The following is a 27,201-nucleotide window of genomic DNA, read 5'->3' on the forward strand; positions in this document are numbered from 1 at the left end:
GTAGGCTGCAAGAGGGGCGGGGGTGCGTGGAGGCACATGCAACCGAGTCTGGAGAGGTTGACAGGGGCCAGGTCGGTCATAAAGCGATTTGTCTGTCATGCTGGAGAGTTTGGACTTTAACCTAAAGCCACCAGGGAGCCACTGAAGGGTTTTCAGTAAAGGAGAAACAACAGGTATCAAGAGTGAGCAGGTGAAACTACAAAACCTCAAATGAGATTTACATCAGGGGGAAAAAAAGAAACAGACTTCAGACACAACCACACAGAACTTCTGGCTCCACCTTCAGGACTTCCCAACTTTGCCAGGAGGATCCTTCCACCAGGGAGGAGTGCGGATGTGAATCCTGGGGCAACTTTGGAGGTTTTCATCCAAAAGTGTGTGTGTGTGTGTGTGTGTGTGTGTGTGTGTGTGTGTGTGTGTGTGTGTTTTGCATTCTATTCCATGGTATAGCCATGAGTGTTTTAATGTATCAAAAATGCTTTCCATCATGTCATCAGGCAAAGCAGACACTCTAGCATGAAAGGCCATGTCTATCCAGTAGCTTCACAAGTCTTGGACATGGCCCTCCACATCCCATTCTCTCAGAAGCAGTCTTAACAAATGACAGTCAGGGAACAAGGCCATGTGGAGGCAGACTGCCTATGCTAGGTCTCCCCTTCTCCACCCTGATATCACAATGATTAAATATCTCCATTTCTCAAAACGCTCTTCCTCAGAGGCCAGCCTCAGAGAAACTTCCCCATCTGGGCAGTCTGCCTCCTTCATCAAAGCCTCCCAGTCCCCTCTCCATCCACCCATCCACCTCCCCTCGACCACCAACCCAAGCTTCAACCTAACTTCCCACAGGAATCTATCCCTCTGCAACAGCCTTCAGTATACACTGTCTTCTTTAATTTAATGCAGGTCACTGTATCAGGCACTATCTTCTCTATAGTTTAAGCTTTAGGAGAGAAGAGATATGTTTCTTGTCTCTGTTGTGCATTCAGTGGTTTATCCACAAAGTGTTCTAAATAAAAGTTTACTGAATTAAATTGGATTAACCTGGTCTTTCTTCCTTGTTCTGTTGCTAATAATTCTAGGCTCTAAAGGGAATGATGGAAGACTAACTTAGAAATTTAACAAACTTTGTAGTAGATACAGTCACAAATACCAAATACTGAAGTATCAAATATCAAAATATCAAAGTTATTTTGCAGGAAGCTAAACTACTTTTTGAGGCTGGGTGTGGTGGCTCACACCTGTAATCCCAGCACTTTGGGAGGCCGAGATGGGCAGATCACTTGAGGTCAGGGATTTGAGACCAGCCTGGCCAACATGTTGAAACCTTGTTTCTACTAAAAATACAAAAATTAGCCAGGCATGGTGGTGCATGCATGTAATTCCAGCTGCTTGGGAGGCTGAGGCAGGAGAATCACTTGAACCCAGGAGACAGAGGTGAGCCGAGATCGCACCACTGCACTCCAGCCTGGGTGACAGAGCAAGACTCTATCTCAAAAACATAAACAAACAAACAAACAAACTACTTTTTGACCCCAGACATGATATCACTTTCCTTTTTAAAAGTAGATATCAATAACTCATACATTGCTAGTGGAAATGTAAGGTGAACTAGCTTCTTCAGAAAATAGTTCGGCATTTTTTAAGAAAAACTAAATACACAATTACTACATGACCCAGCAATTGCACTCTTGGGCATTTATTCCAGAGAAATGAAAAGTTATGTTCATATAAAAATCTGTATGTGAATATTTACAGTAGCTTTATTCATAATAGCAAAACACTGGAAACAACTGAGATATCCTTTAATGAATGAATGGTTTAAAAAACTGGTACATCCATATCATGGAATACTACTGAGCTATAAAAAGGAGTGGCCTCTTGATATACAACTACTTGTACAGATCTCCAGGGTATTACGCTGAGTTTTTTTTTTTTTAAACCAGTCTTAAGTGGTTATGTACTATAGGATTCCATTTCAGTAACATTCTTGAAATAATAAAATTAAAGAGATGGAGAACAGATTAGTGGTTGCCAGAGGTTACAGGATTGGGGGAGAGGGGTGTACAAGGAGAGATGGTTTAAGATGGAGGTGAGGCTGGGCGCGGTGGCTCACTCCTGTAATCCCAGCACTTTGGGAGGCCGAGACGGGTGGATTACAAGGTCAAGAGATCGAGACCATCCTGGCTAACACGGTGAAACCCTGTCTCTACTAAAAATACAAAAAATTAGCCAGGCATGGTGGCGGGCGCCTGTAGTCCCAGCTACTTGGGAGGCTGAGGCAGAAGAATGGCATGAACCTGGGAGGCGGAGCTTGCAGTAAGCTGAGATCGTGCCACTGCACTACAGCCTGGGAGACAGAGCGAGACTCCGTCTCAATTAAAAAAAAAAAAAAAAAGATGAAGGTGAGTGTGGCTACAAAAGGGCAACTCCTCATGGTGATGGAACCATTGTATATCTTCACATGTGATAAAACTGCATACAACTATACATATACACACACACGAGTGCATGTAAAACTGTTGAAATAGGACGGAGGTTTTCGGATTGTACCAATGCCAACTTTCTGGTTTTGATAATGCACTATAGTTACACAAGATGTTACCACTGGGAGAAACTGAGTGAAGGGTATATGGGATCTCTCTGTACATTTTTTCTGGTAATATATAGGATCTATACTTGAAAATAGAAAGTTTATTTAAAAAGTAGACACCAAAGGCAGATGCATTTTTCATTGAAGCAAATTGTCCATCTTGTTGGGTTTGCAGAAAAAAATAGACCGTTCTTTTTTTTAACTAGGTTGGATCCAAAGGCTCCCAACACAATCAGTCTTCCAGTAATTGTACTGTACATACTCACCAATAGTAGAGAGTATAGTTAGTGTCGGGACTGGTATTCCTTCCAGGGAGCCAAGAACACTGCATGTAGCTCAGGTTGTGCCAAATGCATTGAAGCTCAGTCACAGCGGACTCAGGATCACCTACAATATCCAGGCCAAAAGTTTAAGACCCTTCTTTCCTTGTAATGTAAAGTAGCGAATCACTCTTTGGCATGGGGGATGATGAGAGTGCTTCATGCTGCTTCATCAGAAAGCAAACTCTTCATCTTTCACCCCATTTTACCCAGAAGTCACCCAGGATGGAGGAAACCCAAATCTAATTTGTTCACAACCTTCTCTCTTACCTCCTGATACAAAGAAAACATCTTCCCTATCCCTGAGGGACCCTAAGTAATACCCGTAACTGGAGGGAGAGATAAAAGATCAAAAACTATTTCAGTCATAGACAATATCCACACAATTCCTAAATGAATGTGGATATACAAACAACCCTTACGTATACATCTGTCTTAAAAAAATTATTGAGGTACAATTTAACTTTCTGTCTTTTGGTCAATACTGACACTTTTTTTTTTTTTAAAGAAACATTCAGCCAGGCAGGATGGCTCACGCCTGTATTCCCAGCATTTTGGAAGGCCAACAAGGGTGGATCATTTGAGGTCAGGAGTTCAACAGCCTGGCCAAATTGGCGAAACCCTGTCTCTACTAAAAATACAAAAAAATAGCCAGGTATGGTGGCACACACCTGTAGTCCCAGCTACTCGGGAGGCTGAGGCACAAGAATTGCTTAAACCGGTGGGGTGGAGGTTGCAGTGAGCCGAGATCTTGCCACTGCACTCCAGCCTGGGTGACAGAATGAGACTCTGTCTCTAAATAAATAAATAAACAAACATTCCTCCTAAAGCAATTCTGGGCAAAGGTAAGCCTAACTTAACTCTTAGTAGTTGCCTCTTACGTGTCATGACTTTAACAGCCCTAATATCTTTCTGACCTAAAATCTCTATCTTTACAAAGCCATTTTAGTTAAGGTATAATGTCTTTAAATTAAACACCTCTGTTTAAAACGTAAATCTGTTATCCCTCATGATCCTTGAAGGGGTACTACGCTGAGCCATCCTCAATCATTTTATGTCATAGCATAGTATAATAATTATTATTTTTTGAGACAGAGTCTTGTTCTGTCACCCAGACCGGAGTGGAGTCGTGCGATCTTGGCTCACTGCAACCTCCACTTCCCGGGTTCAAGCAATTCTCCTGCCTCAGCCTCCTGAGTAGCTGGGACTATAAGTGTGCGCCACCACACCTGGCTAATTATTATTTTTTTCTCCATGTTGACTAGGCTGGTCTCAAACTCCTGATCTTAGGTGATTCGCCCGCCTTGGCCTCCCAAAGTGCTGGGATTACAGGCGTGAGCCACTGCATCCAGAGATACCATCATCATGCCCAGTTTACAGATGAGGAAACTAAGGTGCAGAGGGGCTAAGACATTTGCCCAAGGTTACACAGTTAATAGCTGGCAGAGCTGGGACTTAGACAGTTGGTTTCTGGTAGCCCTGCACTTAATCAGTATATGCTACTCCCTGTATGTAACATAAGAGCCAGAAGGACACTGGGTGAGGTGGGATTGGGGAACAATGATCATCCTCACTACTTGACAGCTTTTCCTAGGGTTGTCTTGTATTATCTTGTCTAGACTTGTATTGGAGCCAGGCCAGCATACTATTTTTCTCTTTAAACACCTTTTCCCAAATATATCCTGCATATCAAACTAATTATCACATATAATGGGCAAGACAGTATTTTGTTTTTCATTTTGAAAGCACTGGGACTGAAATGTGAAGACATATAGCAAGTCACTCAATTCCTTTCTTCCTCATAAAATGGATCAGGGTAATAATACATGCCTTACTCACTTCCCAAGATAAGCTTGTGAGTCTCGACCTAAGGGAGGTGTGTGTGTGTGCGCGCGCGTGCGCTCATGTGCACATGCATACACGTGCATGTGTATATCATTTTTTAAATTATTAAATTTTATATAACTATTAGGTATTGTTATTCAAGTTGTTTGTAAGCTTCTTCAAGACAGAGACATACTCATATTTTCATTGAGCTGCTAGCACCTAGTATAATGCCTGGCACTTATTAGACTCAGAAAATGTTTGAGAATTGAATGAATTAATGAACGATGCACAAAAGCATTGGAGTATTTGGATTTATTCTCTAAACACCAAGAGATAGTGCTTTCAGTTGTTACCTTCAGGGGGCGAGATGCATTTTTCAACCAAAATGCTAGGCTTCTCACTTTCATTGGTGCTACACTGGGACCCCACTTGCAGACAAATCTTCTCATTCAGGGGCACTTCTTTTGAACGACGAGTTTCTGGAGCTAGTTTCTAAGGTTAGAAAATTGTAAAAGGCATTGCTTCAGCAAACACACACTTAAATAATGAAACATTACATGTCCAAACGTGTTGGTTTTTGTTTGTTTTTTGTTTTTCTAATTAAAAAAGTCCTCAAATGGTATAGATCAGTGATTCTCCATTGGGGGCGATTTTGTTCTCCCTGCCACTCTCAGGGACATTTGGCAATATTGAACATTTTTTATTGTCCTAACTTGGGAGGGGGAGGTTACCGGCGTCTAGTAAGTAGAGGTCAAGGATGCTGCTAAACATCCTACAATGCACACGACAGCCCCCCTCCTCCTACAACAAACCCTTCACCAAATGTCAGTAGTGTCACCATTGAGAAACCCTGGTGTAGATAAAATAATTTCCCACATTTTAAAGGTATAAACATGAAATTTACCTATAAATCTACAATGCTAACATATCAACTCTCTAAAGACAATTCTAAAGGAAACACAGTATGATTATCAAAATTCACTTAGAAGTAGATGCACTGTACCATGAAAATTAAGGTAAAAAAAGGAATGTTTTAAGAATCCAGGAATCATGCCAGGCTCAGTGGCTCACGCCTGTAATCCCAGTACTTTGGGAGGCTTAGGCAGGCAGATCGCTTAAGCCCAGGAGTTTGAGACCAGCCTGGACAACATGGCAAAACCCCATCTGTACAAAAAAAAATATTGGCCAGGCATGGTGGCTCATGCCTGTAGTCCCAGTTACTCATGGGGCTGAGGTGGGAGGATCACTTGAGCCCGGTGGGGGAGGCTGCAGTGAGCCAAGATTGCAGCATTGCACTCTAGCCTGGACAATGCAGTGAGACCCTGTCTCAAAAAATAAAAATCCAGTAATCATGGTTACTTCTGGGTAAGGAAGTAAAGGAGGGGGACCTGACGGCTGAAGAGAGACTTTTCATTAAACCTCTTTGTCTACTGTTTGACTATTTTGACTACCTCATATATATGTATAAATTTCAAACACTGCTATACGTGCTGAGTATATACATTCTCATTCTGAAAAGTAGATATGCTTTGTGGAACCATAGGAAGCCAATTTGTAGACATCATAGAGACATAAATCACCAGCCTGGTTACTATGACTTAGAATAATGAGATTAATGGGCTGTCTGGGAAACAAACATTTCCCAAATTGACAGAGTTGGAATAATTAAGAATGGAGCTGCTTTTAATCAGAGCTCCAAGGAGAGCATTTCCTGTTTTGCAATAACTTCTGACTCAAGTCAGAGATACTATTTCATCTACATGTTGATGGCCATGAAGGGGAAAATTTGCTACAGTTAGTTCTATCTACTACCGTAAGGAGCTATTCTGCCATGTCACATGCCTGCTGCCAGCTGAGCATGAGGGCAACTGTGAGATACCCCCAAAACCAGGACATATGGATGGCCTCTGAGAAGTAACTAGCAAGTCAACAATGAATAAATCATAGCAAGGACACAAAAACAAAATCACTTTATAGAACCAGAATAGCTCTTAGGTCCAGTCAAGACAGCACTCTGAAAAGGGAGTTGGTCAGCCCTGGAAGAACAGAAAAAGAAATGTCTGTGAGCAAAATCCTGACAGGGAAGAAAAAGGGGGTGACACAGGAATGTGGACATGGAATTTTTCTGTCCCACTGGCAAAGCTGTTTACCCTCAGTAGGGCCTCCAGCTATTCTTAGACGAGTACGTTTTTACAACTAATTTCTGATTCCTCACCAAGAAATCTACTTAACATTTGGCCTCCTATATAGGCTCTGCTGACAGGGATGAAATGCACCAGTTATGCTGACAGAAATCTTCCTAGACTGCTTCACCATTATCATTACCATTTTCACAACAAAGTAAAAAATTAGCCCTTGAGAGATGCATGTGTGCTGAGGAAATGAGGTTTCCGAGTATGTGAAGCTGAAGACCTGCCTCCAGGATCATGGTAATGCTGGCAGGAAAGTTTCGAATACAAATTTTACCAACCTCACAATTTTACTAAGCGCAAGTCCTATATATCTCTGAAGAAGCCACCTTTATCCAAGGATCCATGGCAATTCTTGTTTGGAAGCTATATTTGCCCTTTGAAGACACCAGGGGAAAATGCACAGTCAAATGTCAAATTAGACTGTACAGTCAAATATAGTCAAATTAGAATCATCATGAAAATAACCCCAGTTTTCATATTATAATGGACACTGTTCCAGTTAGAGGGTTACAGAGTTTGAATACACAAAAATTATCACAACGGAATTTTTAATTTAAAAAATGCCTTAGTGGCCAGGCGTGGTGGGTCACACCTGTAATCCCAGCACTTTGGGAGGCCAAGGTCACCTGAGGTCAGGATCACCTAAGGTCAGGAGTTTGAGACCAGCCTGGCCAACACAGCAAAACCCTATCTCTACTAAAAATACAAAAAAATTAGCTGGTCGTGGTGGCATGCACCTGTAGTTCCAGCTATTTGGGAGGCTAAGGCACAAGAATTGCTTGAACTCAGGAGACAGAGGTTGCAGTGAGCTGAGATCACACCACTACACTCCAGCCTGGGCAACAGAGCAGACTCCATTTCAAAATAAAATAACATAAAAAATTTTAAAACGCCTTAGTATCTAAATCTGAACCTTATGCTTTAGGCATATGAATAACAACACAGAAAAGGGACAGTAGAGGGAAAATTTTTTCAAATAATAATTTTTTAAAATTTCTTTCAAAGTTCAAGGTAAACAATATTAAATTGGCACTAATATAGTAGGAACCCAGATTATTAACAACTGCCAAGTCAAGCATACCTCTCTGTATCACACAAGAAACTAAATTCCTAAATTCCTTCCATTAGATTTTTTTTTTTTTTTGAGACAGAGTCTTGCTCTGTTGCCCAGGCTAGAGTACAGTGGCATGATCTCGGCTCACTGTAACCACTGCCCCCTGGGTTCAAGCGATTCTCCTGCCTTGGCCTCCCAAGTAGTTGGGATTACAGGTGCACACCACCACGCCCGGCTAATTTTTGTATTTTTAGTAGAGAGGGGGTTTCACCATGTTGGCCAGGCTGGTCTTGAACTCCTGACCTCAGGTGATCCACCCAACTCGGCCTCCCAAAGTGCTGGGATTACAGGCATGAGCCACCACGCCCAGCCCTTCCATCGAATCTTGATGAGGTATGTGTGATGGCTCCCACGTGACTTTTGGCTTTGGTGAATCATTCCTACTGGTAGCTGCTGTATGACGTTATGCTCCACCCTGTAGGGAATCTGGTTCTCTTTTAAAATTTATCAAAAACCAAGGCAAGAGTCCTGAAGTGATCTCCCCAGACCGATGTTCACTTGGCTGGACTGCACCTCTCTCAACTCCAGAATTCCTTTCTCAAAAAGAAAGGGAATTAGCTTCAGCATCTTCCTATTTGGATGCCTGGCCTTTTCATTTGCCTAATGGGACTTGCCCATTTCTTAGTGATGAAAGATATCTAAAATCTGATGCCAGATCCTCCTTCTACTTGCCAGCTGAGGAACTATTAGACATTACTTAAAAAATGGTGGAGGGCAGCCATTTACACTAATCTTTTCTTTTTCAAAGATCCTCTGCAAATCCCTGTCTCTCAACTTGATGAGCCTCCAATCTTAAGATTGAAAATGACCTCAAGAGTTTATCTCATTTAGCAACTTGGGACCTTTGAACACTTTCCTAAGCCCCCTAATGTACGAACTATCATAATGTCAACACTTCAATATGCCTCAGGGATAAATATACCTCAGTTTGGCCCCATGATGCTAATGCTGTACCCAAAGAACAGAAAGAGGAGAGGAAAATTACTTCTGCCATTCATTTTCAGCCTCAGGATGATAAACTTGAAAAAGGTCCAGACAGGATATCTCCTATCACTGATTGGAAGGAATAATCTGTGTTCATCACAACTGTAGGACTGATGGCCATCAATGCTGTCAAATGGCTAAAATAAATGAGCTGGCCTTAGGCAGAGGTCCCCCTTTTTGGTCTCTATCTGGTTTCTTCAGGGGTAAAATGGAAGAAACAAGATTAAATGATAATATTAGGCTGAACCAAATAATACTGACAACATTCAACCATTTTGATCCATAAAAGTGGTAATTTCACATGGCTCAACCTAACAACAGTAACAATAATAAAAGCTAACAATTACCTAGCACTAACTCTGTGTCAGGTGCATTACAAACCTCATCTCCTTTAACGCACATGCCATCCATATTCAGTAGGTACTATTATTACCCACCCTGCCCCCAACAACCCCATATTTTACAAACAAGAAAATGGGAGCTCAGAGAGGTTAAGTGATTTGCCCAAAATCAAACAGCTTGAAAGGGGAAGAGATAAAATTTCAAGCACAATTCTATCTGATTCTACTGTCTCCTAAAATTACATTTAACTCTAAATTTCTGTACATACACTAAGGAAATAGCCTGATTTCTAGGCTAGAATACCAGCCTGGCTACCTGATTGATCCTTGACAACTTAAGAAAAAGGGACCTGAAAAGCAACCTCTCCTCAGGGTTTCAGTTAGACACTTGGGTGATTATAGGGTTTACATCCAGAGGCGTTTAGGGTCTCTCTCTGAATTTCTCAAGGCTCAGTCACCAAAAATCACCACTAAGACTCCAAATGCCTAAGGCCCTTCCTTAGGAGGAACAAGAGGAAGCCAACAGTATGTAAAGGTGAACTCCAGTCTCACTGCTGGTAGTATCATTGGCTTCCACATTTAGAAGACCTCTTTTAAAATGCAAATACTTCTGACAAGCCTCAATTCTTCATCAATTAACGCCTAAGCCATAAGTAATACCTCAGCAAGCCAAGGGAGAGGAAGGCAGATAGCAAATTTCCCTCCAGACGAAGAGCATGTTCCATCCTGACTATTAAACTTTTATATACATTATTTTCTGTGTTCCGGCAAGCCAGGGAAACGAGTAAAGCCATACTTTATACGTAAGGAAACAAAGGCTCAGAGAGGTTAAGCACTTTATCCCGGGCTATAGAGTCAGTTAAGAGTGACAGTGCCAACCAGAAGCTAGTTCTCCTGACTCTTCCTGCCACCAAAGCTGCCTGAACTTGGTGCTTCTACAATTCACCAATGCAAAGCACTGTTGCTAATAACTTCTCATTCTGCCTACTCAAAATCCCGGACAAATTCAACCCCAAACACCCAACCCCCTCGCCGTCACCACCCTGCAACAAACACATACACACTGAAAGAAGGTATGAAAACATTAAAAAAAAAAAAACAGTTGAATAAGATTATCATAAAGAACCTGAAATTATCCAAACCTATTAACAAAAATTCACTTATATCAGTTGACTAGAAATCTTGAAATTCTTCCTCCTTTTTCCTCAGGCATTATGGAACCCTCTATTCAAACACACCTGCCACTGACATCTTACTTTTTCACTTTCCATATGGCCATTTACTTTTACGCCACATAGTGCTTTTATATCTATTTGTCCATGTGATTAGCAAGATGGTAAATGTAAAAATTCCCTGAAAAATTAAGTGTTATAGAGATACAAGGCGATATAGCTACAGACAGGAACACAGGAACAAATTTTAACAATAACGTAATTATTTATTGAGTACCTTAGAGAAAAAGATATCTAATATTTCCTGTCAAAGCAATCTCAATTGCATTTAATTGTCAAACAATTAGGAAATATTTTTAAGTGTTCACTTGTGTCAATAGTTGCTTCTGTAATTTCTCCAACTGAAATTTAAACACACCCTAAAATATAATTTCCACTTTGATATAAGATTAGAATTTGGCTTATTCTTGGCTCCAATTCATAGTGTTCACTTTACCTCATCAATGTAACATGTTGCAGAAAACTTACCTTATCTTGTTTGTCGCCAAAATGACTAAAATACCATAGACTACAATTTGGGCTGGCTCCCTCGGGTGGATTCCATGTCCATATTACTGTGCAGAGGTTTTCAACAGAGACACTCAAATTTGTCACAGGTGGTTGAGTTTCTGTTCAAATCAAGGACAAAAAAAATGAATTTATCAACAGTATTTTTAATGGTTTGCTTAATAATTCTCCCAAGTTCTGGAGGGCAAGATAGTAATAGCTGAGTTAACAATATCTAACATATACTGGGCCAGGGACTATTCTAAATATTCTACACATATTAATCCATTTAATCCTCACAACAATCTTTGAGATAGGGACTAGTATTAGCCTCATGTTTTTTTTTTGTTGTTGTTGTTGTTTGAGATAGAATCTTACTCTGTAACCCAGGCTGGAATGCAGTGGCACGATCTCAGCTCACTGCAGCCTCTGCCTCCTGGGGTGAAGTGATTCATCTAGCCTGTTACTGGTACTACAGGCACACGCCACCACGCCTGGCTAATTTTTGTAATTTTAGTAGAGATGGGTTTTCACCATGCTGGCTAGGCTGGTCTCGAACTCCTGAGCTCAAGTGATCCACCCGCCTCGGCCTCCCAAAGTGCTGGGATTACAGGTGTGAGCCACCGCGCCCGGCCTACTGGCCTCATGTTAAAGATGAGGCAACTAAGGCAACAGGCACGTGAAGTCATTTGTTCCATATACCATGGTTACAGTAAATGAGGCAGAGCTGGGACTGTCACTTGAAAAGTGTGGCCCCAAGGTCACATTCTTAACCACTTTCATAGAAAAGAGTGATATTCTTAAATACTAATATTTCCAAGTTGTCCTCTTCCAGGAATTTGGGGTTCCCTAACCTTGGGATACACACCTCACTCAACACAGACTGTTCAGGCTGGGCACGGTGGCTCACACCTGTAATCCTGGCACTTTGGGAGACCAAGTGGCTTGAGCCCAGGAGTTTGAGACCAGCCCAGGCAACATAGCAAAATCCCGTCTATACAAAAAAAGTTACAAAAGTTAGCCAAGCATGCTGGTACATGCCTATAGTCCCAGGTACTGGGGGGCTGAAGCAAAAGAATGACTTGAGCCCGGGAGTTTGAGGCTGCAGTGAGCCAAGATCATGCCACTGCATTCTAGCCTGGGTGACAGAGCAAGACAGGGTCTCAAAAACAATGACAACAACAACAAAAAACAGATTGTTCAAAATCTCAGCAGTTCTATAAGTAAGTTTAAGAAGCTCATCTTTAATTCTGCTTGCTAACATGACCTGGTAATTGTTTTTTTATAGCTTTTTCCAAAGAAGTACTGAGAAAGAGACTTAGCAGCCCTTGTTCCCCTGAGGTCTGACACTAAACAGCTAGAGCTAGAGCTTTGACTAATCTGAAGAGGGAAGAGAAACAGGAGGAACTGTGAAACATAATTTTAAACTTTCCTGAGAACTTCTCCTGAGACCAAGACTATCAAAATCATCCCCCAGAAACTGGGTGATGGGTGTGCAGGAACCCTCTGTCCTACCTTTGCAACTTTTCTGCCAACCAAAAATTATTTCAACATAGAGGTTTATTAAAGTTATTTGAAAATAATTCCCCCAAATTTTCTAAAGTGATGAACGGAATCATTATTAATTACTTAAGGATTATAGTAATAGTAATTTACCAAATGATAAGAGTTAAATCTTGTACTCTATGCACTAATACTTTGGAGTGCATTGGGCCTGTTACATAATCAGCAATATTTATACTGTTACCTTCCTCTCTAACTGAGCAAAAAATTCCACTTGTCCCAAAACATCAAACTCACAGGCACTCTGTAGTTGAGTTTTCTCATAGCAGTGACTTGGTCAGCAGTCTACAAAGGCCCTTGACCCTCAACATTCATTCCCTGGTGATTATTTAAAAGTCAGAAAACAGATGTTGACGAGGCTGTAGAAAACAGGGAATGCTTATACCCTGTTGGTGGAAATGCAAACAGGTTCCACCATTGTGGAAAGCAGTTTAGAGATTTCTCAAAGAACTTAAAATAGGCCGGGCACGGTGGTTTACGCCTATAATCCCAGCACTTTGGGAGGCTGAGGCGGGCAGATCACTTGAGATCGTGAGCTCGGGACCAGCCTGGACAACATAACAAAACCCCACCTCTACTAAAAACACAAAAATTAGTCAGGCATGGTGGTGTACACCTGTAATACCAGAAACTCAGGGGGCTGTGGCATAAGAATCACTTGAACCCAGGAGGTGGAGGTTGCAGTGAGCCAAGATCGCACCACTGCATGCCAGCCTGAGCAACAGAGCAAGACTCTGTCTCAAAAAAAAAAAAAAAAAAGGACTTAAAATGGAACTACCATTCAGCCCAACAATTCCATTAGCTGATATATACCCAAAGGAAAATAACTCATTCTATCATAAAGACACATGCACCTGTATGTTCACTGCGGCACTATTCACAAAAGCAAGGACACGGAATTAACCTAAGGGCCCACCAACAGTGGATTGGATAAAGATAATGTGGCACATATACATCATGGAATACTATGCAGCCACAAAAAGAATAAAACCATGCCCTTTGCAGCAACATGGATGGAGCTGGAGGCCTTTATCCTAAGTGATTTAATGCAAGAATAGAAAACCAAATACCGCATGTTCTCACTTATAAGTGGGTGTTAAACACTGAATACACATGATCATAAAGATGGAAACAACAGACACTGGGGATCACTAGACAGGGGAGGGAGGGAGGTGGGTTTGGGGGCCAAAGAACCACCTGTTGGGTACTATGGTTACAGCCTGAGTGATCAGATAGTTGGGACCCCAAGTCTCAGCATCATGCAGTTTACCCATGTAGCAAATCTGCACATGTACTCTCTAATCTATAATAAAATTTGAAATTAAAAAAAATCATTCCCTCTTCTAACTCTACTATCAATAGCTTTTCCCAAGGTCCAACTGTGAGAAGGAGCAGCCCACAGCAGGATAAGGCCTTGTGGAAGCAAAGAATTCCTATTGCACTGCATTAAAACTGAGCTAGTACCAGGAAGCACCAATGGCTCAGGCAACAGAGCTATAGTTAGGATGTTAAGTGATTAAAAGCATGTATGACTTTCCATTTTGGCCTTTCTAACACCATATCAATGATATTTTTGAAGACAAATCATTTGTCAGGTAGAGAGCCTCTAATAAAAACATTGTTCCTACTGGAGACTACTATTTACTGTAGGATTATCTGCCTTATTCTGCAGTTCCCAGACACACATCCAACATACCTAGTTTAGCACTTCCAGTGCTCTCCCTACCCGCCTACCTCCCACTCCCACACAAATATTAAAGCCCTGATAATAAAAATATACCTATTTGTGGTTCATTTCAATTGTACTCCAATTTTCAAGGTAATTTAAAACCTTTTAAAACCTACTTTAACCTCAGTTTTGAAATAAAACAATAGCCTGCCCTATATTCAACCTTTTAAATGGGATTAATATTTTCCCATCTGTTTTGAAGTGTCCTTTGGTCAGATCTTCTAACTAGTTTGCATTTTGGGCTTCTTGGAGCTATCTGCTATCCTTTTCTTTTTCTCTTCCGGTTCCCTCCATATCTTTTGATTTTTCTACTTCCTACACTTTAAACACACACACACATGGATTCTGGGAATATGGCAAGAGTAGGAAGTACCAGACATCTGTCTCCTCACCTAGATAACAATGGTAGTGGCAGAATCTGTTTGATGTAACAATTTTGGAAGACTGCAGAGTTATATTAGGAAACACTTATATTGAAGGCTTGCAATCTCCAAGGAAACGCTTGAACAACAAATTGCAATAAATTTCAATCAATGTCAGCTTTTACACAGTAGTAGCTGCCCATCCTTCATCCCCAACCCGATGGCAGGCAGCTGTGCACATGTTCCTGGAGCCCTCTGCCCACAGCTTGTGGGCTCTGTGGGCAAAAGTACTCTGTCCTCCAAATATCAGGGATTTGTATTCTGATTACTGATTGCTGCTTCTGATCACAGAGGTACAGACAAAGAGGCTGGCAGCCATTGTGGTTGCACCTATCCCCATTGTTGCAAGCCCTCCCTATCTAGCTAAAGTGATTTCCAGAAGATGTAAAAGAATGGCGCTCTTCCCTTGTCACCTCATTTTTCTCCTTTTCCACTTTTGGGAGCCAGGCATTAAAGATTAGAAATTCTAAAATGACGACAGAGGCTGGGCATGGTGACTCACGCCTATAATTCCAGCACTTTGGTAGGCCAAGGCAGGAGGATTACTTGAGGCCAGCAGTCAAAGACCAGCCCTGGCAACACTGCAAGATCCCATCTCTACCAAAACAATTTTTTGGTTTGTTTGTTTAAATTAGCTAGGTGTGGTGGCATGAATCTGTAGTTCCAGCTCCTCAGGAGACTGAAGTGGGAGGATCACTTGAGCCCAGGGATTCGAGGTTACAGTGAGCTATGATCACACCACTGCACTCTAGCCTGGGCAACAGAGCGAGACTAAGTCTCAGAAACAAAACAAAACAAAACAAAATGAAACAAAACTACATATACAGAGAAAAATAGAAAGTGACCACACATGCTCAGGGAAAGCCCAGAAAAAAACCTGAGAAGACTAAGTTTACACTTCAGGTTGATGCTCAACACACAGCCTACAATAATCAAAAAAATAAAAACAATACATAAAACAATAACAAAAAACAGCAAATCCTGGGGGAAGGGGGGAATCTGGTTTCCAGAGAAACCAGATTTAAATGTCCAGTTTTTAACAAAAAATCACAAGGCAGACAAAACAACAACAAACAAACAAACCAGGAAACTATGGCCCATTCAAAGAAAAAAAGTTAAACACCACCAAACCTGTCCCTGAAAAAGATCTGATGGCAAATACATTAAAGAAAGATTCTGAAACAAATATCTTCAGATGTTCACAGAACTAAAGGAAGATGTGGAGAGAGTCAAGAAAATGATATGTAAGCAAAATGAAAATACCAATAAAGAGACAGAAAACCTAAAAAGAGACCGAAAAGAAACTCTGGAGCAGAAAAGCACAACAACTGAAATGAAAAATTCACTAAAAAGAATCAAAGGTAGATTTGAGCAGGCAGAAGAAAGAATCAATAAACTTGAAATTAGGGCAATAAAAATTATTGAGTCCGAGGAACAGAAAGAAAAAAAGATTGAAGAAAAGTGAACAGAGTCTAAGAGACCTGTGGTATACTATCAGCAGACCAGTGTACGCATTATGGCGGTTCCAGGAGAAGAAAGAGAAAAGGAAAGAAAGAATACTTGAAAAAATAATGAGCCAGGTGTGGTGGCTCATCCCAGCACTTGGGGAGGCCAAGGCAGGCAGATCGCCTGGGTCCAGGAGTTCAAAACCAGCCTAGCCTACATGGCAATACCCCAGTTCTACTAAGAATACAAAAATTAGCTGAGTGTGGTGGTGCACATCTGTAATCCCAGCTACTTGGGTGGCTGAGGCAGGAGAATTGCTTGAACCCGGGAGGCAGAGGTTGCAGTGAGCTGAGATCACACCACTGCACTCCAGCCTGGGTGACAGAGTGAGACTCTGTCTCAAAATTAAAAAAAAAAAAAAAAAAAAAAGGCCGGGCGCGGTGGCTCACGCCTGTAATCCCAGCACTTTGGGAGGCCGAGGCGGGCGGATCACAAGGTCAGGAGATCGAGACCACGGTGAAACCCCGTCTCTACTAAAAATACAAAAAATTAGCCGGGCGCGGTTGTGGGCGCCTGTAGTCCCAGCTACTCGGGAGGCTGAGGCAGGAGAATGGCGTGAACCCGGGAGGCGGAGCTTGCAGTGAGCCGAGATAGCGCCACTGCACTCCAGCATGGGCGACAGAGCAAGACTCCGTCTCAAAAAAAAAAAAAAAAAAAAAAAAAAGAAGAAGAAGAAAACGAAAAAGAAAGAAAGAAGAATGGATGATAACTTCCCAAATTTGATGAAAGGCGTAAATATAAACATTTAAAATTTAGATGATGCAGTGAAAGCAGTACTATTAGAAAAATTTTTAGCTATAAACACTTATATTAAGAAACAAGAAAGATCTCAAATCAGCAACCTTAACTTTACCACTTACGTAACTAGAAAAAGAACAAACTAATCTTTTAACTATCATGAGGAAGGAAATAATGAAGATTAGACCAGAGATAAAAGAAAAAGGGAATAGAAAAATAGAGAAAATCAATGAAACTAAAAGTTTCTTGAAAAGATCAACAAAATGGACAAACCTTTAGCTAGATGGACTAATAAGAAAGAAGACTGAAATTACTAAAATCAAAAATGAAAATGAGTATTTCTCTAGAATCATTACTATTGACTCTAGAGAAATATAAAGGATTATAAGAGAGTACCACGAACAACGGTACACTAACAAATTGGACAGCCTAGATGAAACAGACACATTTCCAGAAAGACAAAACCACCAATACTAAATCACAAAGAAATAGGAAATCTCAATAGACCTATAAGTAGTAAGGAGATTGAATCAGTAATAAAAAAATCTCCCAACAAAGAAAAGCCCTAGACCTGATGGCTTCACAGATAAAATTCTACCAAACATCTAAAGAACTAATACCAAATCTTCTCAAACTTCCTAACTCATTCTACGAGGCCAGCATTACCTGATACCAAAGCCAAAGATGCTACAAGAAAAGAAAACTATAGACCTATATGCCTTATGAACACTGATGTACAAATTCTCAACAAAATAGCAGTAAAGTGAATATAGGGGCATATCAAAAGGATTATAGACCATGACCAAGTGGGATTTATTCCGGGAATACAAAGATGTTTTAACATACAAAACTCGATCAATGTAATATACCACATTAACAGAATAAAGGGGAAAAAAACTACCTGATCTTCTCAATTGATACAGAAAAAGCATTAGACAAAATTTACCTCTCATGATAAAAACACTCAACAAACTAGAAGTATAAGGAAATTGACTTAAAAGTTATATATGAAAAACCCACAGCAAACATCACCCTTAATGGTGAAAGACTGAAAGCTTTTCCTTTAGTGTCAGGAATGAAACAAAGATGCCCACTTTCACCACTCCTATTCAACATAGTACTCGAAATTCCATCCAGAGCAATTAGGCAAGAAAAAGAGATAAAAGACATCCAGTTAAAATAAGGTGTAAAATTATCTCTGTTTGTAGATGATATGGAAACACATCCCATGTTCATGTATTAGAACACTTAATATTGTTAAGATGTCAATACTATCCAAAGTGATACATGGATTCAATTCAATGCATATCAAAATCTTAACGGCATAGTTTTGCAGAAATAGAAAAATCCATCCTAAAATTCTTATGAAACCTCAAGGAACTCTGAATAGCCAAACAGTCTTGAAATAGAAAAACAAAGCTGTAGGACTTAGACTTCCTGATTTCAGAACGTACTACAAAGCTGCAATAATCAAAACGGTGTGTACTGGCATAAAGATAGACATACTAATCAATGTAATAGAATAGACAGTCCAGAAATAAACCATCACATGTATGGTCAAATGATTTTTGACACGAGTGCCAAGACCACTCAATGCGGACAATCTTTTCAACAAATGATGCTGGGAAAACTGGATATCCATATGAAAAAGAATGAAATTGGACCCTTACTTAATACCAAGTAAAAAAATAAACTCAAAATGGATCAGAGACCTAAATTGTAAGACTAAAACTATAAAACTTTTAGAAGAAAACATAAGACAAAAGCTTCACACCATTGGATTCAGTGACAATTTCTTGGATATGACACCAACAATGTAGGTAACAAAATTAAAAATTGATGAATTGGATTTCATGGAAAAAATTAAATGTGTGCATCAAAATATTCACAGAAAAAAAAATGACTCACAGCATGGAAAAATATGTGAAAATCATATATCTAATAAGGGATTAATATCCAGAATATAGAGAGGAGTCCTAAAACTCAACAATAAAAAAAAAACTCAATTCAAAAATAGGCAAAGGCTTAAATAGATTTTTCACCAACAAAGATATGCAAATAGCCAATAAGCACATGAAGGTGTTCATCATCACTAATATTTAGGAAAATGCAAACCAAAACCACAATGAGATTTCACTTCACCCCCATTAGAATGGCTACTATCAAAAAATAGAAAATAAATGTTGGCAAGGATATGGAAAAATTCGAACCCCAGTGCACAGTTGGTGGAAATGTAAAATTTCACTATGGACAACAGTATGGTGGTTCCTCAAAAAAGTTAAAGATAGAATTACCATATGATACAGTAATTCCATGTCTGGGTATATACCCAAAAGAAGTGAAAACAGGGTTTCAAAAAGATATTCTACACCTGAGTTCATAACAGTATTGTGAAATCGCTGAAACATGGAAGCAACCTACATGTCCATCGACAGATAAATGGATAAGCAAAATGTGGTATATGCATACAATGGAATATTACTCAGCTTTTAAAAAGGAAAAATTCTGACATATGATACAACATGAACCATGAGGGCATTATGCTAACAGAAATAAGCCAGTCACAAAAAAGACAAATAGTATATCATTACATTCATATGAGATACTTAGAGTAGTCAAAATCATAGAGACAGAAAGTAGAATGGTGGTTGCCAGGGGTTAGGCGCAGGGGAAAATGGGGAGTAGTTGTTTAATGGGTGCAGAGTTTCAGTTTTGCAAGATAAAAAGAGTTATGGGGATGGATGGTGGTGATGGGTGCACAGCATTATGAATGTATTTAGTAACACTGAACTGTATACTTAAAAATGGTTAAGATGGTAAATTTTATGTTATGTGTATTTTATAGCAAAAAATTGAAAAAAATACAGGCACTGAAACTTTAAATATAATCTCCAAATGTTTAAATATATACAAATACATGTGAGCTGTGTGTGTGTACAACATGCCTAGACATATACACGAATAAGTGATGATTATACTACTCGTAAAGGTCTCTAACAGCTCTTTGTGGATAACTTCAACATAGTGTACTGTTTAAGAGCACAGACTCTGGAGCCTGACTGCCTGAGTTTATATCCCACCTCTACTACTTGCCAGCAGGCAAATTACTTAACCTCTCACTTTTCTTATCTCTAATATGAGGATAATAATAGTAACCTCTTGCAAAGGGTTATTATGAGGATTAAATGAGTTAATACAACCAATGTGCTTAGAACAGCGCCCACAGGCAGTAAGTGCTATGTGTTAGCTATCTGCTTTATTTCTTTAAGACAAAACAATTCTAAAGGGTTGCTTTCTTTTTTTTTTTTTTTTTTTTGAGACGGAGTCTCGCTCTGTCACCCAGGCTGGAGTGCGCTGGTGTGATCTCAGATCACTGCAAACTCTGCCTCCTGGGTTCAAGCGATTCTCCCACCTCAGCCTCCCGAGTAGCTGGGATTACAGGTGCGCACCACCATGCCTGGCTAATTTTTGTATTTTTAGTAGAGATAGGGTTTCGCCATGTTGGCCAGGCTGGTTTCGAACTCCTGACCTCAAGTGATCCACCCACCTCGGCCTCCCAAAGTGCTGGGATTACAGGCGTGAGCCACTGCGCCTGGCCAGGGTTGCTTTGGTTTTCTGTTGAATTTATATATGTCCCTGGCCTTTGAGACAGAACAAGTATCCCTTCTACCTGATAAGCTTCCCTTAGGCACCGAATTTCAACGATTTCTTGGGGATTGCACCACTGACTTCAGAAAAGGGAGTAGGAAAGGACCCAAGTATGTCTGTATCTAAACCTCAAATCCCAAGTCTGTACAGTCATGTAGCACAACATCCTATTTAAATTAAGAGTTAACACAATCTACTGTTTAATAAGAAGGCATTTTGCTTAGCTTATAGCTTTTGCTCTCGCCTGTCCAATCACAGCAGCTGGCAGAGGCATGCACATTTCGGGAAAAGTTAAGGAAATCACAAGAGTCATATATGAGTCATCTATCTCCTTCCCTTACATCCACTCAGGCATCAACTCCTGTTCGTTTTTTTTCTTGCAACATCTTTCTTAGTTACCCCAATCATGCAAATATACTCTGTTGTGCCCCACCAGGTGGGAAGATACCAGTAAGTCATGGTCCTGGACAGGAAGGGTTCACAGCACATTTTTCTAGTGGAGACCTGCAACCATAGATTCCTGTGTAGCTTCACACTCCAGGGGCTCCCCTACCCAGTCGTCTCCCTGCTTGCTTCCTCCTCCTGTGTTATTTTCCTCATGCTGTTCCGGACTCAGAGCTTTCAAGGGCAAATCAAGCTATTCCGCCTGGATTGACTTTACCAATACACTCTCCTGCCAAGCCAGGCTCCTTCCTGACCACAAAGGAGCACCTTACCCTCATTTCTGGGTCTCTGCTCCTGCTATTCCCCACACCCGGAATAAATTCTCCACCCACTCATCCAGAAGATTTAGCTCAAGTTTTACCTCTTCCATAAAACTACCAACCTTCAGCTTTTTCTCTTTTGAATGCCTATAGTACTAGTTGTTTGGACCACACAGCCCAGCCACTATAAAGCCAGTCTCCAATGTACTGTCACTCACTTCTTTTTTTTGTTTTGAGACAGTCTTGCTCTGTCGCCCAGGCTGGAGTGCAGTGGCCTGATCTTCGCCCACTGCAACCTCTGCCTCCCAGGATCAAATGAGTCTCATGCTTCGGCCTTCTGAGTAGCTGGGATTACAGGGATGTAATCCCACACTCGGCTAATTTTTGTATTTTTAGTAGAGACAGGGTTTTGCCATGTTGGCCATGCTCAAACTCCTGGCCTCAAGTGATCCACCCACCTCAGTCTCCTAAAGTGCTGGGATTACAGGCATGAGCCACTGCACCTGGCCTAATATAGTATCATTAGCTTCTTAACAAATGGCTTGCACATACTTTCGTGGGTCCCAAGCAGTCCTGCCCTGCTACCCTGGGAGGTGTTCAGCTAAAGACTCGTGTCTTTTCTGCTGGGCAGAAGCACAGAGTACAGTGGTTAAGGGCGTGGCCTCTGGAATCAGGCTGCCAGGGTTGGAAACCTAGCTCTTCCACTTTGCCAGCTATGAGAATTTGGGCAAGGGTCTTGGTCGCACTGTGCCTCAACTTTTTCGTGTGCAAAATGGGACTAATAGCAGCACCTACAGGTTATATTATTGGTAAAGATTAAATGAAATGGTACAAGTAAAGCAGTTAGAAAACTGCTGGGCATACATGCCATATACATATAATTAAGACATGCCACAGTGTGGGCCATTGAGTGGGACAGGTTAAACTAAGCTAGTAATCTAATCACTTTTATAAACACTCTGAGGATTAGAGCTGGAGGAGCTCTTAGAAGTTATGCAGTTCAACCTCCTCATTTCACAGATGAGAAAACTAACTGCAGCACAACAGAGAGGAAATGACCAGCCCAGAACCACTAAAACTCAAGTCTCACTGGAAACATCTAATTTTTTCCCACCATATCTCAATGCAATTCTATCAATACTTTTAACGGGGAGAGAAGTTACTGTTTTCTAAAGAAGCAAGTTAACAACAAACCATTGTGACAAAACTGATGAAGTTGGGAGTTGCCACTATTGTCTAGATGGCCAGCTGTTGTTTCAGGTGTGTGTGGGAGTGAGTCTGTAGGAGGGAGGGTGCTGGAGTGGCACTGTGAAAATCAGGAGACTAATGAGATGGGTAACTTTAGACAAGTCCCTTCCCTTCTCTGGACTGCAATGTCCCCGTATGATTATGGAAATCAGGTGTCCCCAACTGAACTAGAGGCCCTTGTGGGGCAAGAATTTTGCTATACACTCTCAGGTTGTAAGTCAACCTAAAGAGCCTGGCTCAGTACTAAATAAGGCAGACACCTGAATAATTATTGACTGACAAGCTTCAAGTCTCCCTCGGGTCTCTACTCAAATGCCACCTTTCAGCAACATGTTTTCTTCTCGATCCACCCTTTTTACAATGGCAAATCCCTTCCCAGCTGCTGTGTTTTTCTCTACTTAGCACCCTCCGACATATCATATTTACCCCCACCCCCCCATATGTCTGAGGGCAGGGACCTGATCTGTTTTGCTCACTGCTGCATCCTCAGCCTCTAAAACACTGCCTGGCAGCATGTATTTTATTGACTGAATCCATAGAGGGCATCAAGGTTTCCTAATCAACATTTCAAGTTGGATTTCAAAGCACATTGGTAAAAACACACTAAGCATATGTAGGTGTTTGTGTCAATGTGATAATAAAACCTATACAGTTTGGGGCTTTCACTGTCACCAGAAACATACAGAAGGCCATTCCTTCCAGGAGCTGCTCCTAAGGAAGTCATTAACTCCCAAATTTTCACAACTGTCAGGTTGATTAGAAGTTACCAAACAGGGTGAGGGACACACAGGAACTCTCTGAACTATCTTTGCAACTTTTCCATAAATCTACAATTACTCTAAAATATAAGGTTTATTAAAGAGAGTGGGGCAGGGGGAGCATCTGGTGGGGGGATCATCTGCCGGGATGCTGTTCTGGGTTTCCCAAAGGATTTCTTCCACGCCAGAGGAGGTCATGATCGTCAGGTCCTTTTTCAACAAGGACTGATATGTTTAGAGGTTCCCTTCAACTTCCACCCGCAAGAGCCACCCTTAGACAGTGAGGATTGGCGCGGCCTCCGGTAAAGAGCCCCAGCGCGTTCTCAGCTCGCCTGGACTTCGGTCGTGGTCCCCGCCTGCTCTGGCTCCTCATTTCCTCCGAGGCTCACAGACGACATTCCGGGCGCTGACCCGCGGCCCTCTGACCCCGCGGGCATGTTTCGTGCCCCCCGCCCCTGCAAGCCTGGACGCCAGCCTCCTTGGCTCTTCCCGACGGCCCAAGGGAAGTGCGACGACAAGTCGCCGTCCTGCTACTTCGGTGCCGCCACCTCCGCCGCACCCGGAGTTCGGGAAAACCCCGCAGCTCCCAGGTCCCACCTCGAACCGGCCCCAGTACAGGGCCCCAGAGACCCCGCGCGGGAAGCCGCAGCCGCCAAGCGCGGGGCCTCGCGAGGGCAGCCCCCAGCACCCACCCCAGCTTCGGCCCTCCGCCCGGCGGTGACCTCCCGGGCCTTTCATTCGTGACCCTCACCGCCCTCAGCCCTCGGGCCCAGAGGGTCGCACTCACCCGTGGGCGCGGCGCCCCCGCCCCCGCCGCCGGCGCAGAGCAGCAGCGCCCACAGCCCGCAGAGCCGCGCCGGCCGCTCCATGCAGCCTCTCGCCTCGGAGCCCGGCGGGGCTGGAGCCTCGGCAGTCCCCGCCTCCTTCGCTCCCTCTTCCACTTCCCGGCTCCGCCGCCCTGGAGGCTGGGGGCCGGCGCAGACGGGAAGGGCCGCCCCGCCCACCGGCCTCAGGTAACCTGAGCTGGCGAGAGCAGCAGGACAAGGCGGGGCGGGGCGCCGGCGGCTCTGGCAGCTCCTATGGCTCCTAGGGCTCCCAAGGCTCGACACCTGGCTCACCCGCAGCTCCCGGGTCCGGTCTCTGACCGAACAAAACTTCCTCCACCACGTCGCCGCCCAGTCCGGGCGCTACCCGGGCCCCCTCCCTCCGCGCGGCGGAGCCGGCGTCGCCGCCGCCTGCACACTTGCCGGGCCTCGGAAGCGCTAGGGGCTGTGCCCTGCCGGACACCAGGACCGAGTCATCTGCGGAAAACAGCCTTGGCCTGGGAATCTGGAAACGTGGCTTCCAGCCCTTGACCTATGAGCCTTTGTTTGCTAGCGCTGACTCCAGGGTTAGTAATACCAGCCCTACTTCACTGGGTGGACTTGGGGACCCTGGCAGCACTGTGCTTTGTGAAAAGGACAAAGGGCATATTTGAAAGCTGGCAATACATATTGTTGATTTTAAAAGGAACATTCCAAACATGAGGGAGGGTACCATACGTGCGTTTTTTAAAGCACACGACCAGCTTTCTACATATTTTTCAAGGGGTTGGGAGGTGAGTCAGAAGAATACACATTGATACTTGGGCGCCTATGAGGGTCAGTGAGGCTAGGAGGAAGGAAAACAAGAGTCCTTAGGAATTTCCTGCTGCTGCTGTCACAAATGACCACAAATTTAGTTTTATTTTATTACAGTTCTGGAGGTCAGAAGTGACACTGAGCTGAAATCAAGGTGTGGGCAGAGCTGTATTCCTTCGGGACATTCTAGGGGAGAATCTGTGTCTTCGACTTTTCCAGCTTCTAGAGGCTACCCACGTTCCTTGGCTTGTTGCGGAACCACTCAGACCTCTGCTTCCCTTGTCGTATCTGACTCTGACCCTCTTACTTCCCCTTTTCCCTTATAAAGACCCTTGTGATTAGATTAGGTCGACCAGATAATTCATAATAATCTCCCCATCTCAAAATCCTTGATTTAATCATAACTGAAAAGTCATTTTTGCTATGTGAGGTAACATATTCACAGGTGTTGGGGATCAGGATATGGAATCATGGGAGGGGGACATTATTCTATCACATTCTCCCAAAAAAGAGTCATGTCTAGATGGATGATGAGAACCATAATGAGGTGTATTTTGGCCGAATTAAGCCAATGCATATACCTGAAAACAGTTACAAAAAGTATACCAATAAAAATGCTGATAATATACCTAGTGTGGACCCCACCCAAAGGGCACAGGGATGTTTAACCTATTCAAAACAAAGGTTCCACTCTTGAAATAAAGGCCCTCAAATTCAATAAATATTTATGAAATCGTTCCAGGAACTGTAGAAGACACTCATCAAAAGCAAGCTCTGCTAACAGAAAGCTGCAGTCAGTTTGAGGGGCTGTGATAAGGGAAAGAACAAGGAATTGTGGGATACAAAAAGGGTGCCTTTTGGGAGGGAAGGAGCAAGGGAAGCTTCCAGGAGGAGGGCCTTACTGTGCTGAATCTCAGGATGTTGATTCTTGTGGCTAATGGTTCAGAATAAATTCCAGAATGCAGGCATGGTGGCATGCACCTGTAATCCGAGCTACTCTGGAGGCTGAGGTGGAAGGATCACCTGAGCCCAGGAGTTCAAAACCAGCCTAGGTTTGTAACAGTGAGACCCTGTTCTCAAAAAAAATAATAATAAATCCTGGCTTGCATATGTTATTGAACAAAATAATGTTTATGAAAACAGTTTGTAAAGTATCAAGGCCTGTAGAACTGAGAGATAGTGTCATTATTTCTAAATCCCTCCCACAGATAGGTCAGCCACTGTGTAACCCAAGGCCTTTCCTCCCCCACCACCACAAACATATACACTTGTCGACGTTTGCTATAAACATTATACGATAAGTTTATAATAACGTTTCCAAAATGGTTATGTCATCTGCCTTTTAAGGAGTCTTTAGTTGGAACAGGAGCCCCTGGGGACTGGCTGAGTCCCATCATGGGCACTGCTTGGCATAGATTGACCAAGTGCTTAGTAAAACAGTAATGGTAGCAAATGATTAGAAAAATAGGGATTGCAACTTATCATGAGCTTCCAGAAAAGCCCTGAGAATTTGAACATTGTGAGGAAAAAAACAAAGGGCAATGTGGAGAGGGGAGAGACCTGATTTCTTTTCACCAAGACAGTTCTGGCCTGCTGGACTTAAGACTATATCATTACTTTCCCTTCTTCCCAACCCTAAAGATCATGCAACGATTTTTCAAATTTTTGGAAGGGTGTGGAAAGAGTCAGGAATGCTGTTTCTTCAACATAAAACTTTTATTTGTAATCTCCACGTACTGTGATTCAAAGAGCGTCTTGGACTGAATCAGACCACTGCCCTGGTCTGCAGGAAGAATGAAGACAGATAGAAGGCTTTCCAGGAACTGCAGTAGACAAGGAGCTTTCAGTTTGGCTTTGTGTAAATCAAAATAATGATGAGTCAACATCAAGTTTAACCCTTAGAGTCCTGATGACTTGGGTGTGAGACTACCAGTGGCCTTTCTTTCACTTTGGCCTGGGGTGGCCGGAGTTCTGTGCTGCCCTGTGTACCTAGGCCACTCCACTGAACTGTTCTGACCCTTGCCCTTCTCGCTAAGGCTTCATCCTTTTCTGTAACTGGAGGCTGAAAAGGGCATATGCAAGAAAATGTCTGGCAGGAAAGAATGATGTCCCTCTTTCCAAAGTCAGGTGTCCTTCCATCCAGTTAGAGACACCTTCCTGAGTCCAAAAAGGACACAGAC

General features: G+C 42.4%; 1 protein-coding gene across 2 annotated transcripts in view; it reads right to left on the bottom strand.

The window, feature by feature from the left end:
- Positions 1–24,339, bottom strand: part of LOC105468380 (interleukin 13 receptor subunit alpha 1) — a 65,627-nt gene extending 41,288 nt beyond the window's left edge. The window contains exons 1-4 of one of the 2 annotated variants that reach the window (XM_011718496.2): positions 24,190–24,338; positions 11,069–11,208; positions 5,091–5,229; positions 2,857–2,977 (exon numbers count right to left, since the gene is read on the bottom strand). In XM_011718496.2, the coding sequence (XP_011716798.1) occupies positions 2,857–2,977; positions 5,091–5,229; positions 11,069–11,208; positions 24,190–24,271 (482 nt within the window). In that variant the 5' untranslated portion in view covers positions 24,272–24,338. Of the gene's footprint in view, positions 1–2,856; positions 2,978–5,090; positions 5,230–11,068; positions 11,209–24,189 lie in introns of both variants that reach the window. The other variant, XM_011718495.2, reaches the window with a different exon arrangement.
- Positions 24,340–27,201: the final 2,862 nt, after the last annotated feature.

The sequence above is a fragment of the Macaca nemestrina genome, chromosome X, assembly GCF_043159975.1.
Source record: "Macaca nemestrina isolate mMacNem1 chromosome X, mMacNem.hap1, whole genome shotgun sequence".
In the NCBI taxonomy this organism is placed as follows: Eukaryota; Metazoa; Chordata; class Mammalia; order Primates; family Cercopithecidae; genus Macaca; species Macaca nemestrina.